The following is a 14,202-nucleotide window of genomic DNA, read 5'->3' as shown; positions in this document are numbered from 1 at the left end:
TGAAATCAAACTGTCCACTTATGAAGCAACACTGATTGACAATCAATTTAACATCCTGTTGTGCAAATGGAATAGACAACAGATGGAAATTATTGGCAATTATCAAGACACACTCAATAAAGGAGTGGTTCTGCAGGTGGGAACCATAGACCACATCTCTGTAACAATGCTTTCTGGCTGATGTTTTTGTCACTTTTGAATGTTGGTTGTGCTTTCACACTCGTGGTAGCATGAGACGGATTCTACAACCCACACAAGTGGCTCAGGTAGTGCAGCTCATCCAGGATAGTACATCAATGCGAGCTGTGGCAAGAAGGTTTGCTGTGTCTGTCAGCGTCGTGTCCAGAGGCTGGAGGCGCTACCAGGAGACAGGCCAGTACAACAGGAGACGTCGAGGGGGCCATAGGAGTGCAACAACCCAGCAGCAGGACCGCTACTACCTCAACCTTTGTGCAAGGAGGAACAGAAGGAGCACTGCCAAAGCCCTGCAAAATGACCTCCAGCAGGCCACAAATGTGCCTGTGTCTGCACAAACCATTAAAAATCGACTCCCAACACCGTGCAGGACGCTTGGCATTTGCCACAGAACACCAGGATTGTCAAATTCGCCACTGGTGCCCTATGCTCATCACAGATGAAAGCCAGGTTCACACTGAGCACATGTGACAGTGTCTGGAGATGCCGTGGAGAGCGATTTGCTACTTGCAACATCGTTCAGCATGACTGGTTTGGCAGTGGGTCAGTAATGGTGTGGGGTGGCATTTGTTTGGAGGGCCGTGCAGTCCTCCATGTGCTCACCAGAGGTAGCCTGACTGCCATTAGGTACCGAGATGAGATCCTCAGACTCCTTGTGAGACCATATACTGGTGCGGTTGGCCCTGTGTTCCTCCTAATGCAGGACAATGCCAGACCTCATGTGGCTGGAGTGTGTCAGCAGTTCCTGCAAGATGAAGGCATCGATGCTATGAACTGGCCCACCCGTTCCCCAGACCTGAATCCGATTGAACACATCTGGGACATCATGTCTCGCACATCCACCAACGAACACGTTACACCACTGACTGTCCAGGAGTTGGCGCATGCTTTAGTCCAGGTCTGGAAGGAGATCCCTCAGGAGACCATCCGCCGCCTCATCAGGAGCATGCCCAGCCATTGAAGGGAGGTCATACAGGCAAGTGGAGGCCACACACACTACTGAGTATCATTTCCTTGTCTTGAAGCATTTCCACTGAAGTTGAATCGGCCTGTAACTTCATTCCAACTCCAGACCTCCGTGGGATATTGCGACTTACGTTGATAATTTTTAGGTTTTATTCTCAACACATTCCACTATGTAATGAATAAAGATTTACAACTGGAATATTTCATTCAGTGATATCTAGGATGTGGGATTTTAGTGTTCCTTTTCTATTTTGAGCAGTGTAGTTTAGGAGACTCTGTGAACATCTCTTATTATGCAAGGCTGAATTTGAAGCAGACAATTTCTTTAAATAGGAAAGGGAAGTGGTTTCATGTACTTCATAGCTTCAAGTGAATGTTTACTTTTCTTTGCACTGACATATTTTCTTTGAGGATGGAAATATGTTTTCGGACACACAGCTCGTAAATGGGTAAAACAAAAAAGGAGAGTACACAGCAAGGTTCTTCAAGTTCTTGCTGCAAGTAGCCAGAATTTTTCTGTGTGACTATTTTTGGCTCTGTGGAGGGAATTTATAAAGAATAATGTCTTATGTCGGCTATGATATGCACTACGTTGAAGAAAGGTGCACCTAATTTGTTTAGAATTCAAAAAAGAAAAAAAAACTCACTTCGCCAAGGTAGAGCGCGGTAATCAATAGTCCATATGATGATGCACGGAATAAACGGTTGCCTGGCATGAAAGGCAAAACAACTAAGGAAAAATTCAATTAAAAAGAAAAACTAAAAAGAGGAAAATGTATTAATTTAATGTAAAATCACATAATCAAAAAAGTACCTATGATTAATGACATGTCTGTTTGTTTTTTGATTGTGATTTTACGCTACATTTTTCTCTCTTGAATTTTTCTTTGTGCTGGAATTTTTCTATAGTGGTTAATTTACATTAAGTTGCATTAAATTTGGCCCATTTATGGCTGCCACTGCACCAGTACCTCGAATTTACACAGTCTAAATATAGTAAATTTGTCAGGCCATAGTGACCAATTTCTCTCCTCCTAAGCCTTGTCCCAATTATTTTGCAGGTTTGACATGCACCATAATTTGCTACTATTTTTCAACAGAAAACTGGCATGCAGCTTAAAAAAATGCAGGGCCGTTGCAAAATCAGAGTTCTAGACCATTAAAACAAATATTAAGAGATTGATCTGCACTAACTGATGGATCTGTATTGGGTAAAAAAGGAGAGATTGTTAGAGTAGACATTCACTTTACAGTAAAGGCTCAGAGGTAGAAGGTGATTATCGCCTTGTGTATTTTATGTACTTTTCTCATTAGGTCTTAACAGTTAAAAGTTTCTTTCACGATGAGAGTGCCACTTGCCTTTCGATTATTACTGCAATCTGGTCGTACATGTTTTGTTTTTTTCATTTTTGTTTAGGTTTCCCTACAGCAGCAGCCTATGGACCAGTAGCAGCAGCAGCAGTGGCGGCAGCAAGAGGATCAGGTAGGTGGCCTTGTGAACTCAGCGTGGCACAGAGTAGTGGTAGATAGAAGCAAGTTGCATGGTTGGTCTGTTTTAAGTGTCTGTTGCTGATTATAGTCATTCATTTCCTTTGCAAGTTAAAGGTGAAGTATCAGGTTTGATCCGCAGGTCGTCCCCACTCAAGTAAGTTACAGTTGCTGTCAAGTAGATATAGCGACATACTAGCTCTTTATAATACTTAGTTGGTTAATTTATGAAAATTGTACTTATTTAATATTAGTAATAATAATTGAAATTGGTATAAAAAGCTATTTATTTAACCCATTTGTAGTTCGTTTTGGAGCAAATCCTATAACTTGATAAAATAAAATAAAAAAAGCCACCAAACCTGAGACAGATGTTGTCTTAATTAAAGAAGATACCAATGACATTCATAGATATAGCTTGAGATGTCCAATATCGACGCCATAATATCTGATCGCAGACATTTTACCCAAAAAGACATGGATGCCCAATCCTTTAATAGGACTTAAAGAGTTGTCCCATTTTCAATCTATTTTCATATCCTCATCTAAAGATTTCTGAATTAAGTGTGCGATTCCCTGTTTAAGGTCATCCTTTATTGGCAAGAGAGGAGAGCTGTTGCAAAGAGAGTACTTTTCTCTAGAGCACCTGTCTATCATCAAGAGCACATTGTGAAAATGCCATCCATTAATTTAGAGTTAATGGAGTCTTTATGCAATTTTACATCAAAGCACAGCATTTTGTTAAAAAACAAAAAAGTGCATAAAAATTAATGGTTGTGGCTGAAAGTCTGCACACAAAACCGGCAAGTTCAGTTCTAAATCTAAACTTTCTATTCTGGCAAACGAGTAAAGTCATGACACATCACATAAGTCTTTGGCAGTGAAAGAGTTAAAGACAAATACCTACATAGATAATATACATATCTGTGAATGTTATTAGTAACTTTTGCAAAGAAGCCAGCTTCTATTCTAGTTTTGGTGGTCCTTTATGGACTTTCTGGCCATGATGTGCATTTCATGCAAACTTTCCTTAAACAGGTTTTTGGTGGAATTCCCAAGTAAAAGATGCCGTAGTTAAATTATATTTTCTTTTTGATTCTGTAAAAAAAAAAACTTTACATAAAATGTCACTAGAAAGCATTGCTTTCTATTTTATTAATAGTTCGTAAGGTTCTAAGGAGTTTATTCATCTCTTAAGAAGTCTATGGACATAGAGCTGGTACACTTCCATAGAAGGCTCCGATTAATCATGTTCACTGTTCTCAATGCTGAACGCTAGGTCATTTGACAGGCAAGTCAGCTGTTAGCATGTAGAGGAAACTGTTAAACATAAATCAAAGGGTTTTTCCCCTTTTCAGATAATGTTCGACCCCAGTAGCGGTTTGTACTTCTTTGCCGGGTTCACTTTTTAGTCTCCAATGCTGCCCCCATTGTTTTGCTGCAGCTCTATGGATAGGTCATCAATGAAAAGTAGTGGACACCCTCTTAATGTTTAAATAAAAGTATAAAGTTTGAGAAAAGTCACTATAAAATCCTACTTGCTGCTTGTTTCAACTTTTGTCTTTCTACTAATGCTTCATCACACCATCACAAACTCTTACCTTGTTATATTGGGACCCATGTTAAATTGCTTTTCTTGGGATAAGGGGAGCCCGAGGTATCCAGCAGCTACTTAATTCAATACTGTGTTGCTGGAGCATGCGTTTTTATGAAGGAATTCAGAGTTAAAGAAGTTGTCCACTGCTAGGACAACTTCTTGTCATAACTCATACTTGGCCCAGATAAAATAAAAAAGCTTATACTCACCTTCGTGCCGGCGCCGTTCTCGTGGTGTTGGCACTTGCTCTCCCCAGGGCTCCCGTGTGGTTATTGTGACACGTGACCCCGGCGCCCAATCAGTGCTGATGTCACTGTCCCCGACTTCAGGCAAATTGTAGAGGAAGTCTGGGCTCCAGCTGATCTGACTTCCTCTTCATGTTCAATTTGTCCGAAGGCTGGGACAGTAACGCTGATTGGGCATCGGGCAGCATGTGTAATGCAACCAACGAAATCCCTGGGGCCGCGAGTGCCGACACCATGGGAATGGTGCAGTCAAAGGAGTGAGAGTATAGGCTTTTTTATTGTGTAAGAATGAGAAGGGGTTGTCTTAGTAGTGGACAACCCTTTTAATTTGGCATAATTTCAACTCAAAATCACATTGCTTGAATGAGCCCTAGGCCCACAAAGTATTTTACTTTAATCAAGAGGGTCCGAAATCGACAATTTAAATAAAGAGAATTGGAAGAATTATAGAGACCGGTTTCTCCAGCTTTCTGGAGTAATTTAAGTAGTTTTACTATTTGCACCTTATTCTTTATATCTCTTGCTCCACTTTTAAGGTAGTATTTTGTTTTTTTAAAGCACTGCTGTCCATATATTTTAGACCGATTCATTAAATAGAACTTTTTCCAAATGTCACATTTTTTTGCCGCATCTCACTCCAGGACCTCCAGTGGAATACAGTTTCTTGAGGAGTTTTTAATTAGATGCTTTTTGTGCCTTTTTAACCACTTTACGACCTATGAGCTATAGGTACCTCATAGGTGACCTCCATGTCTTTGATGCCTGTTCTGGCGCTGAGCTCGCATCTTTTCAGGCACATGAAAACTGATTTGAACAGCTGTCATGTGCCTCTAAAAGCCGCGGCAGGAATCTCGATCCACCCACGGCTGTTAACATGTTAAATGCCTTTGTCAATCTCTGACAGTGGCATTTAACTCACACTTACCGGAAGCATGTCACAAACCCCGCCCATTTGTGAGTCTGTCTCATGATCGCGGAGCGCAGATGGGTTGGTATGGCATCTGGGGGTCTGCAGAAGACCTCTTTACCTGTCATTGCAGATCTCTTATGGCCGCCGGCCCGTGGACTACATTCATTGACGATGATCATTTCTGCTACACATAGCATGGCTGAGGCCCTGCTAATATTTAGCGCAAGTGATCGGATGACCACTCCTTCATGTATCCAAAGGAGACTATTAGTAAGTAGTGTAAAAAAATGTTTTAGAAAATATAAGTTCAAATCACCCCCCTTTTGCCCCATTGAAAATAAAACAAAAAAATACACATTTGGTATCACTGATTTCAGAAACGCCCAAGCTATCAAAATATAAACTAAATTAACTGCATAATGAGAAAAAAAATTAAAATGCTTGAATTACTTTTTTTTTTTTATGGTCGCCGCAACATTGCAATAAAATGCGAGAGCAGGCGATCATAACATTGTATCTACCCCAAAATGGTATCAATTATCCCGTAGAATGTAAGTCCGCAAGGACAGGGTCTTCTCCCCTCTGTACCAGTCTGTCACTGTAAATTTGTTTACTGTAAACGATATCTATAACCCTGTACTTAACTCCTTTTCTCATGTACAGCACCATATAATTAATGGTGCTATATAATTAAATAATAATAATCAATAAAAATGTCAGCTCGGCATGCAAAAAATTAAGCCCTCACCCAACCCCAGATCCTGAAAAACCTATACATGTTTGGTATCTACAAACTCGAAATGACCTGGAGAATTATAATGGCAGGTCATTTTTAGCATTTAGTTAACATGGCAAAAAAAAACCCTTTTTTGCCAGTTAAACGCGCTTGGATTTTTTTCCCGTTTCTCAGTACATTATTTGTCAAGAAATGCTGTTGTACAAAAGTACAACTCATCCCGCAAAAAATAAACCCCCACATGGCTATATTGACTGATAAATAAACAAGTGATGGCTCTGTGAAGAAGGGGAGCACAAAACGAAAACTCAAAATGGAAAATCACAAGGTCATCAAGGGGTTAAAGAATGTTTGATGGTAAAAAAAAAAAAAAAAACATTTTGTTAAAAATGTAAAAAAAAAGGAGCATTTTTGATTTTGAGTCAAATTCATAAATTGCACCATTTTGAAGAATTTGGAACACAATGTTGGCAAATAACAGAAGACTCAAAAATAAAAGTGACTTAAATAAAGCGGAAATGATGAATCGGACGCATAGATTCTAGCTCTGGCTAGATCCCCTAGCAGCATGGGCAGACTAAATTTGATTCTGCCATCCAGTAGAGATGAGTGAATACATTTGCAGGACACTGGTACAGTGACTACTTCAGTAACCCATGGTTGCCGAATGAGGGCCCTGTAAATTGTCCTGATTTGTATTCCCGGTGTGTCATCATTGTTGGTTTGTGACACACATGATGTCACGCTAGGCCTAGAAATCAGAAGAGGTACAAGGGTTTCCAACAAGAAGGAAGCAGTTTACAGGGCTTCTGTCTGGCGGCCAAATTGTATTGCTATATTTGCAGGACCAGGGTCCTGCAAATCGATTTGCTCATCTCTACTATCCAGCAACAACTGAATGATTTGGCAGAGACAAGCTATGTTTGGACTTGCTGGCTCTATGCAGCGTGCCTTCGCATCATGAATGCTGACTTGCCAACATTCCTTATATGACCCATTTTTTTTCAAGCAACATATATTCTGAAGAATCTTTTCAATAATGATGTTAAACTAGCCCTCTGTTATTCCTCTCGGAAAGTTGTGAATACATTGACAGTGGATTGAGCATTCCCCTCCTCAGCAGGGTGTGTCCTTACACATTGTGATGACAGTGCCAGTCTAGAAAAACACCCCTTTTACAAAGGAAGTGGCAACACCAGTTGTCAGCGTAGTCCGATGTGTCCAGAAGTTATGACAGAGGATCAATGCAAGACATGTCAGGATCTGACTAATCCTCTTGAAATTTTCATTTTCAAGCTGTTGTGAAATTACAAGTTCCAAAAATGCTCCAATGTCTGCAGCGGTTAGGGCATTCTGGGGGTTGTAGTCTCACAGCAACTGGAGTACTGCATGTTGTTCTCCCTTTTTATAGGATATATATCCGATAAAAGGGGATATATTTATAATAACTTGAGTTCTCTTTTAATGCCTTCCGTCTTTCCTTCCTGTTGTGGGTATACAGCATGGTCTGCTCACCTTGTAAAACCTTTCTGTTAATGAAGACATCAATACATATTTTGATTCTGAAACTTTGCCAGTTCTTAAGCAGATTTCTCCATAATAAAGACAAACATATGTCCTCTTTCTGTGTTTCGCATCCTTCCTCCCTGCCCCATCCACTTGTTCTTTCGCAAATGCAATTATTGTGTTTGCATGCAATCTATTCGCTGTCTCCTTCTAAACACTTATAATTTCACTAAAGAAGGCTATAATATCCTAATGAAAGAAACCCTGTCTACATAAATTACAGAATATCCTGCTTTCTATTAATATTTTTTTCTTTTGAGATCATTAGCAAAGTATTTCCATCACATTTTTTATATATTGTCATTGAAGACATCTGCACCTTATTAACTCCTAAAAACATTACTCCAGGTGGTATACATATTTATTAAAGATACTTAAAGGTGTTGTCCAATAATAGAAAAACATGGCTCCATTTTAACAAACATGTTGCCACACTTGTCCGCAGGTTGTGTGGGGTATTGTAGCTGAGTTGCAATACCAGGCAATACCATAGTTAATCATCCTGAACAACCTTTTTAAGCCTAACTTCTATATTATCTGCCATAATGAGAGACCTAACCCTACATCCATGTAGCATAGGCAGTATAGTGCAGTGTGATAGGCAGTGACCACAGGAAATTTCAAAGCAAAGTGTTCACCATTCTCACAAAAGGAAAACAAAATGGTATCCTCTGGATCGCAGCCAGGAATCAAGACAGTCCGTATCCAAGACCGGTTGCCATGGGCGACTGCACCACCTTGTCACGCTGAGGGATGCCAGGCCTTTTTGCTTTGCTTCGCTCTGTGTTACTTCACATAGGCTGAGCCTAGCAGAGCCACCTGCTCTGCAGCTTGCAAACCAAGACTGAAACACCCAACCCTTTGCTGCAGGGTTTTTAAATGGTATCTGTGGCAATGGGCCACTTGTAAGACCCAACCTGGAGGGAGCGAACTCCCCACTACCATCCTGTAGTTTGCTCCAAAAATAAAACCCCATGCTGGATTTTCTTAAATCTGCCTTGGGCAAATAGCTTGTCTAATTCCACACTTAATTTTATTCAGCATTGCGACCACAGCTATACCTTAATATGCGGCCTTAATATGCTTCTATGAGCATCCTGGGTGACACATAGTGACCCTCACATATAATACTGGTCACTGCCTCACAGCAGTTAGAAGCAGCAGACCACTGCAGTTCTAGGCATGGAATTTTGTACAATTTGGTGCCCTGAGTAGGGATGAGCGGACCCGTGGAGGTTTGGATTCTAGTATCCGACCCTAACTTTATTCCAAAGTTTGGTTCGGATATCAGAACTGTATCCGAACTTGATCCAGGACCCAAACCACATTGAAAACAATGGGTCTCAAACTTTTGAGCTGGAAAATTCTCCCTGTCTTGAACTTCTCTCTCTCCCTCACTTGGACTTCTCTATCTCTCACTTGGACTTCTCTGTCTCTCACTTGGACTTCTCTATCTCTCACTTGGACTTCTCTATCTCTCTCTTGGACTTCTCAATCTCTCTCTTGGACTTCTCAATCTCTCTCTCTTGGACTTCTCTATCTCTCTCTCTTGGACTTCTCAATTCAAATTCAATTCAAATGAGCTTTATTGGCAGGACTAAGTACGTGTTAGCATATCCAAAGCAAATGTTAAAAATAGGGGGGTGGTGGTGGGGTAGAAAGGCATGCAGAGGTCCAGGATAAATCAGGCTCCTTTTAGAGGATAGGAGACATGACTATGGTGGGGTATAGGAGTCCATGGCATATCAGGCTCTTTAGTCGTGGGATAGGGACATGTCCAGGGTGGGGTACAGGAGTCCATGACATATCAAGCTCCTCTTAGTCTGTGGCAGGCACTGACATATTCCGCTGCTATGGCCGCCGCTGCACTTTCCTCTACCCCCAGTATTATCGGTAGTTTCTCTTCCTACATGGAGGTGAAGTCTGGGAGGAGATCAGACAGTCTCTTGAAGTGAGTGTCCCTCACTATGGAGTATTTGGGGCATCTCAGCAGGAAGTGGGCCTCATCTTCCACGGCCTCCTGGGAGCACCTCTGTCAGAGTCTGCTCTCTCGGAGCTTGTAATTCTGTCGGTGACGCCCGGATTTGATGAGTAGGCTGTGGGCACTCAGTCTGTATCGGCTCAGGATCTGTCACTCTTTGGGGTTTTCTAGTTTCTCTAGATATGGGGCTAGTTTGTACTCCCTCTGTAGGTTCTGGTATATCGTCAATTTCTGGGATTTGTTTGTCGTTCCTCCAGATGCTGAGATATTCCTCTTTGACTTTGTGTATCATCATTTTCTGGATTTCACCTTTTGTCAGGCCATGGAGGTTGATGGCTTGGTCAGACTGGCTTTGGGTACTTTTTGTTGGGAGGCTTCTGGTGTAGGAAGGCTTTGTGATGGTAGGAGCTAGGGCTGCTACTTTGTAGATGAGCCTTGAATAACAGTGCCTTCTTCTTTATTGTGACGTGCAGTGGGAATCTGCTCGGCAGGCGCTGTATGATGTGCTCCGATGGACTTGAAGAAGATGCTTGCAGAACTCAAGGTGGAATATTTCAGTCGGCCCAGCATCCCACTTCTCTATCTCTTCGACTTCTCTATCTCTCGGACTTCTCTATCTCTCTCTTGGACTTCTCTATCTCTCTCTCTCTTGGACTTTTCGATCTCTCTCTTGGACTTTTCGATCTCTCTCTTGGACTTCTCTATCTCTCTCTTGGACTTCTCTATCTCTCTCTTGGACTTCTCTATCTCTCTCTTGGACGTCTTTATCTCTCTTGGACTTCTCTACATCTCTCTCAGACTTCTCTCTTTCTTGGACTTCTCTCTCTTTCGGAGTTCTCTCTCTCTGTCTCGGACTTCTTTCTCTGACTTCTCTTTGACTTCTCTCTCTCTGACTTCTCTCTCTTTCTCTGTCTCTCGGACTTGTCTCTCTCTCTCGGACTTCTCTATCTCTCTCTCTTTGACTTCTCTATCTCTCTCTCTTGGACTTCTCTCTCTTTCTCGGACTTCTCTCTCTTTCTCGGACTTCTCTCTCTTTCTCTCTTTCTCGGACTTCTCTCTTTCTCGGACTTCCCCCAGACTTTGCTATGGACTTCCCCCAGACTTTGCAATGGACTTCCCCCAGACTTTGCAATGGACTTCCGGGAGAAGACCATATTTAGCGTTTAGCATCGGACACTAACTGTCCGCTACAAACCCTGAACTTTTAAGTTCGGGTTCACTCATCTCTAGCCATGAGTCGACGATCTCCTGATGACCAGAGTAAAATTACTGACGGCTCTGTCCTGAGCCTAGTGACCTCATAATAAGAAGATATATGAGTGAATGCCTTTAACTTTGACAGAAGAGAGCTCCCTGTAGTACATTTTTAAGAAGAAATTATGATTCTTTTCATTTGCGATTTTCCTCACCAGTGTATTCTTTCCAGAAATTAACTATGCTAGTCTGCCAAGGATTATTCTAGCAAAGTACAAGTTAATCAATACCCCTCATCCATGTCAGTGCTGACCATGATTCTCCAGTGTTTGTAACGTGTATTATAGCCATGGTCTTTAAATTGGTGCACAACTCCCTGTATGCCTTGACAAATAAAGGCAATCATACTATGCTGATAGGTGCAGTTTTGCAACACCTGGGGAATCACTTAAATGATTTTGCTACATTTTTAGTCAGTTGTAAATTTGTATGGGTTTTCAGCACTAATCATTGTGGGAGATCGCTTCTAAATAAAGTGTAATTGTTTTGACTGGATCCTTCATAATTCTGCTGGATGACGGAAGCGTGAGAATTAATGTAAACTTGAAAAATCCTAAAATCCTTTAACAATTAAAATAACAAAATAAACAAAACCAAAAATCGTTCCATTCAAACTGGGCACTGCTTGCAGATTGCAAAGGTTTCGTAATCTGAAGTCTTGTTGGTTGTGCCTCTGTGTTACCAGTGGCTAACCAAGACCGTGAGTTTCCATTATAGTAACAGTTGTACCACGTTTCTACAGTTTATATTCTTCCTACCTGATTTTTATCATGTGAAAACAAAAAAACAGTGATATATAGGCTTTTAAGGGCTGTACACCAGAAAAGCCTTTATATTGTACTGCTTTTGTGGTTTAGTTTGTAAAAGGTTGATTTTGATATTTTGTTTGCTATTTTACTAAACTCTTTTTTAAAGTTTTGTTTGTGAGTAGATTCTGCGTAACTTTAACACCAGCCCTTGGGGCTTAGCAAGTAGAAAGAGCAGGGGGGACATCTATAGGCAAAGACCACTATAGTCTTATCTAAATTTAGTCCGCTGGTGTGTAAATGGTGATGGTTAAAATACACGTAATGTGATGTTTCTCCTTCACACAGTAATTCAAGTATTATGAGACTTTATGTATTAAAACGATACCATACAGAATGAGCCGGTGTGCCACACTTTCTACTTGCAGGCCTGATCAGTCAGTAAGGCCGGGATCACACATGCGAGAAACACGTCCGTGTCTCGCATGTGAAATCCAAGCTCTGGCGCCAGCACTTGGGAGCAGAGCGTGCAGCTCCATGTGTTGCTATGCGGCCGCACACTCCGCTCCGAAGTGCCGGCGCCAGAGCTTGGATTTCACATGCGAGACACGGACGTGTTTCTCGCATGTGTGATCCCGGCCTAACAGTAAGCTTCTAAGCTGGATGGTGAGCGTGAGCAATTGCATTTCTGTTTCTCTCTTGCTTGGTTGAGGCTGCTGCAAGAGAGGGTATCTGAGACATAGCTTCCAGCCTCTCACACTTGCACCCCTCCTCTCAAATACTCTTCTGAGCTCTGTCAGCAGGAAGATTCCTATAAATTAACCCTCTCTCCGAGTCCAGCTTCCTCTTCATATCAGCTGACTGCATGTTTTGCTTGTGTAATCAAACCAACTCAAGAGTCTATCTTTGAAAACATGTTTTAGTTTTTGTTCATCCACTTTTGTGTGTAGTTGATTTACCTTGATGGCATAAATAATGAAAGAGCATTAGATGCGGCATTATACCCTATTTCTGTAGAGCATTCTCACCCCTTTGCTTGCTTGACCAGTGGTGTCCTATGCTACTTCTGTAGCCGTTCGATTAGGAGATGCTTTGCTTAGTTGGCCTTGGGCACATCGACAATTTAATGCAATGGTGTTACAAATAATTATTGAACCATAGTGTGTTGTCGTGTAAGTACTTTTGTCACCGGCTTAACAGTACAAATGAAACATAATTGCAGCGTATTCATCAAGTTGCCAATATCTGCAATTACTGCACTCCGTTCAGTGAATGAACATGTAAGCACTTGTAACTTCAGTGGTGACAAACTCATTTTGCTAACCCGAAACATGTAGTTATCTGGTCTCGGTTCACTATCCCACAACTTGATATTGGATCTAAATTAAACGCAAGAAACTCTTCAATAATACACTGCTCTTTGCAAGCATTTGACATTATTACACACGCTCAGTAATGTGTTAACCTTGTCTGGCTTGGCTCTAATGGAGATGATCATTGCGCACATAAGAAATCTGTGCTTTGTAGAAAACAAACAGCTGTAAGCACCTCGATCTATCAACGGTAGAATATACAGCTAAGGCACTCTGCAGGACCAAACAGCCTTACAGGAACCATCATTCGTCTAAACTAATGAACACAGAACCTTACCGCATAGCGAGCCCCATTACGGCGAGAGGCAATGAAGATGTGAAGTGACAGGGAAAACATTTACAATATGCATACTTAATTTAACAATACAAGTAGTAATACCACCATGGGTATCAGCAGTAGTCCTTGCATGCCACAGTCACAGCATTGGACTACACTACGACTGTGCCCTCCAGCAATAAACTGGGATAAATTAGGTAGCTGGCATATCTCAAATCAGTAACTATCACTAAAGTGATACTGAATCGCGGCAATGTCTGCCTAGCACCATTGCTTTTTAGGGTGAATATGTCACTCATGCTTTAATAACAGTGTTATTACTTGGTTATTATGGCTTGGCTTGTCATTTGGCAGTGTGGAGGATGGGTTTACTCTAAACTGTGCTAGTGATTACACTAAACAAAACGCTCCAGGGCAAAACTGATTCATTATACTCAGTGCAAGATCTGCGGGAATGATGGAGAGAAATTGATAGAGCACCAAAATAAGAATCTCCGTGCCATGCACCACCAATCAGGCCCTCATCTAGACATAATACAGTGTATCCGTATTGCCCAGAGCACATTTTATTCTAATAATTATTAGTAATTAATAACAAGATCTAACCAGATGTTGTCTGCTCTGTGACCATGCACGTGGTCTCCTGGATGTGTTTCCTTGGGGGAGAATTAGACAACTCGTACACTTATAGCTTGTTTGCAAAAAAAATTTATTTTTTTTAATTGGAATTTTTCTTAAAAAGGGTTTTCCAAGAAAACCGATGCAAGGCAGGTATCACAATAAATTGACAGAAGAACCTATGCATTGGTCTTTGTTTATTACTGCAGCAATGGCATGCCATCCGTGTGCAAATCATGGCCTCCAAATA

The 14,202-nt window shown here is 41.3% G+C and overlaps 1 protein-coding gene across 7 annotated transcripts in view; it reads left to right on the top strand.

Moving 5' to 3' along the window:
- Positions 1-14,202, top strand: part of MSI2 (musashi RNA binding protein 2) — a 973,036-nt gene that overhangs the window by 839,898 nt on the left and 118,936 nt on the right. For 5 of the 7 annotated variants that reach the window (XM_069757786.1, XM_069757783.1, XM_069757782.1 and 2 more), the window contains one exon: positions 2,579-2,644. The exons of the other annotated variants lie outside the window; for them this stretch is intronic. In XM_069757786.1, coding sequence (XP_069613887.1) covers positions 2,579-2,644 — 66 coding nt within the window. The remainder of the gene's footprint in view (positions 1-2,578; positions 2,645-14,202) is intronic. 7 annotated transcript variants of the gene reach the window in all.

Source organism: Ranitomeya imitator, chromosome 3 (genome assembly GCF_032444005.1).
Source record: "Ranitomeya imitator isolate aRanImi1 chromosome 3, aRanImi1.pri, whole genome shotgun sequence".
NCBI classification, from domain to species: domain Eukaryota; kingdom Metazoa; phylum Chordata; class Amphibia; order Anura; family Dendrobatidae; genus Ranitomeya; species Ranitomeya imitator.
This window is presented reverse-complemented; position numbering and strand designations above follow the sequence as displayed.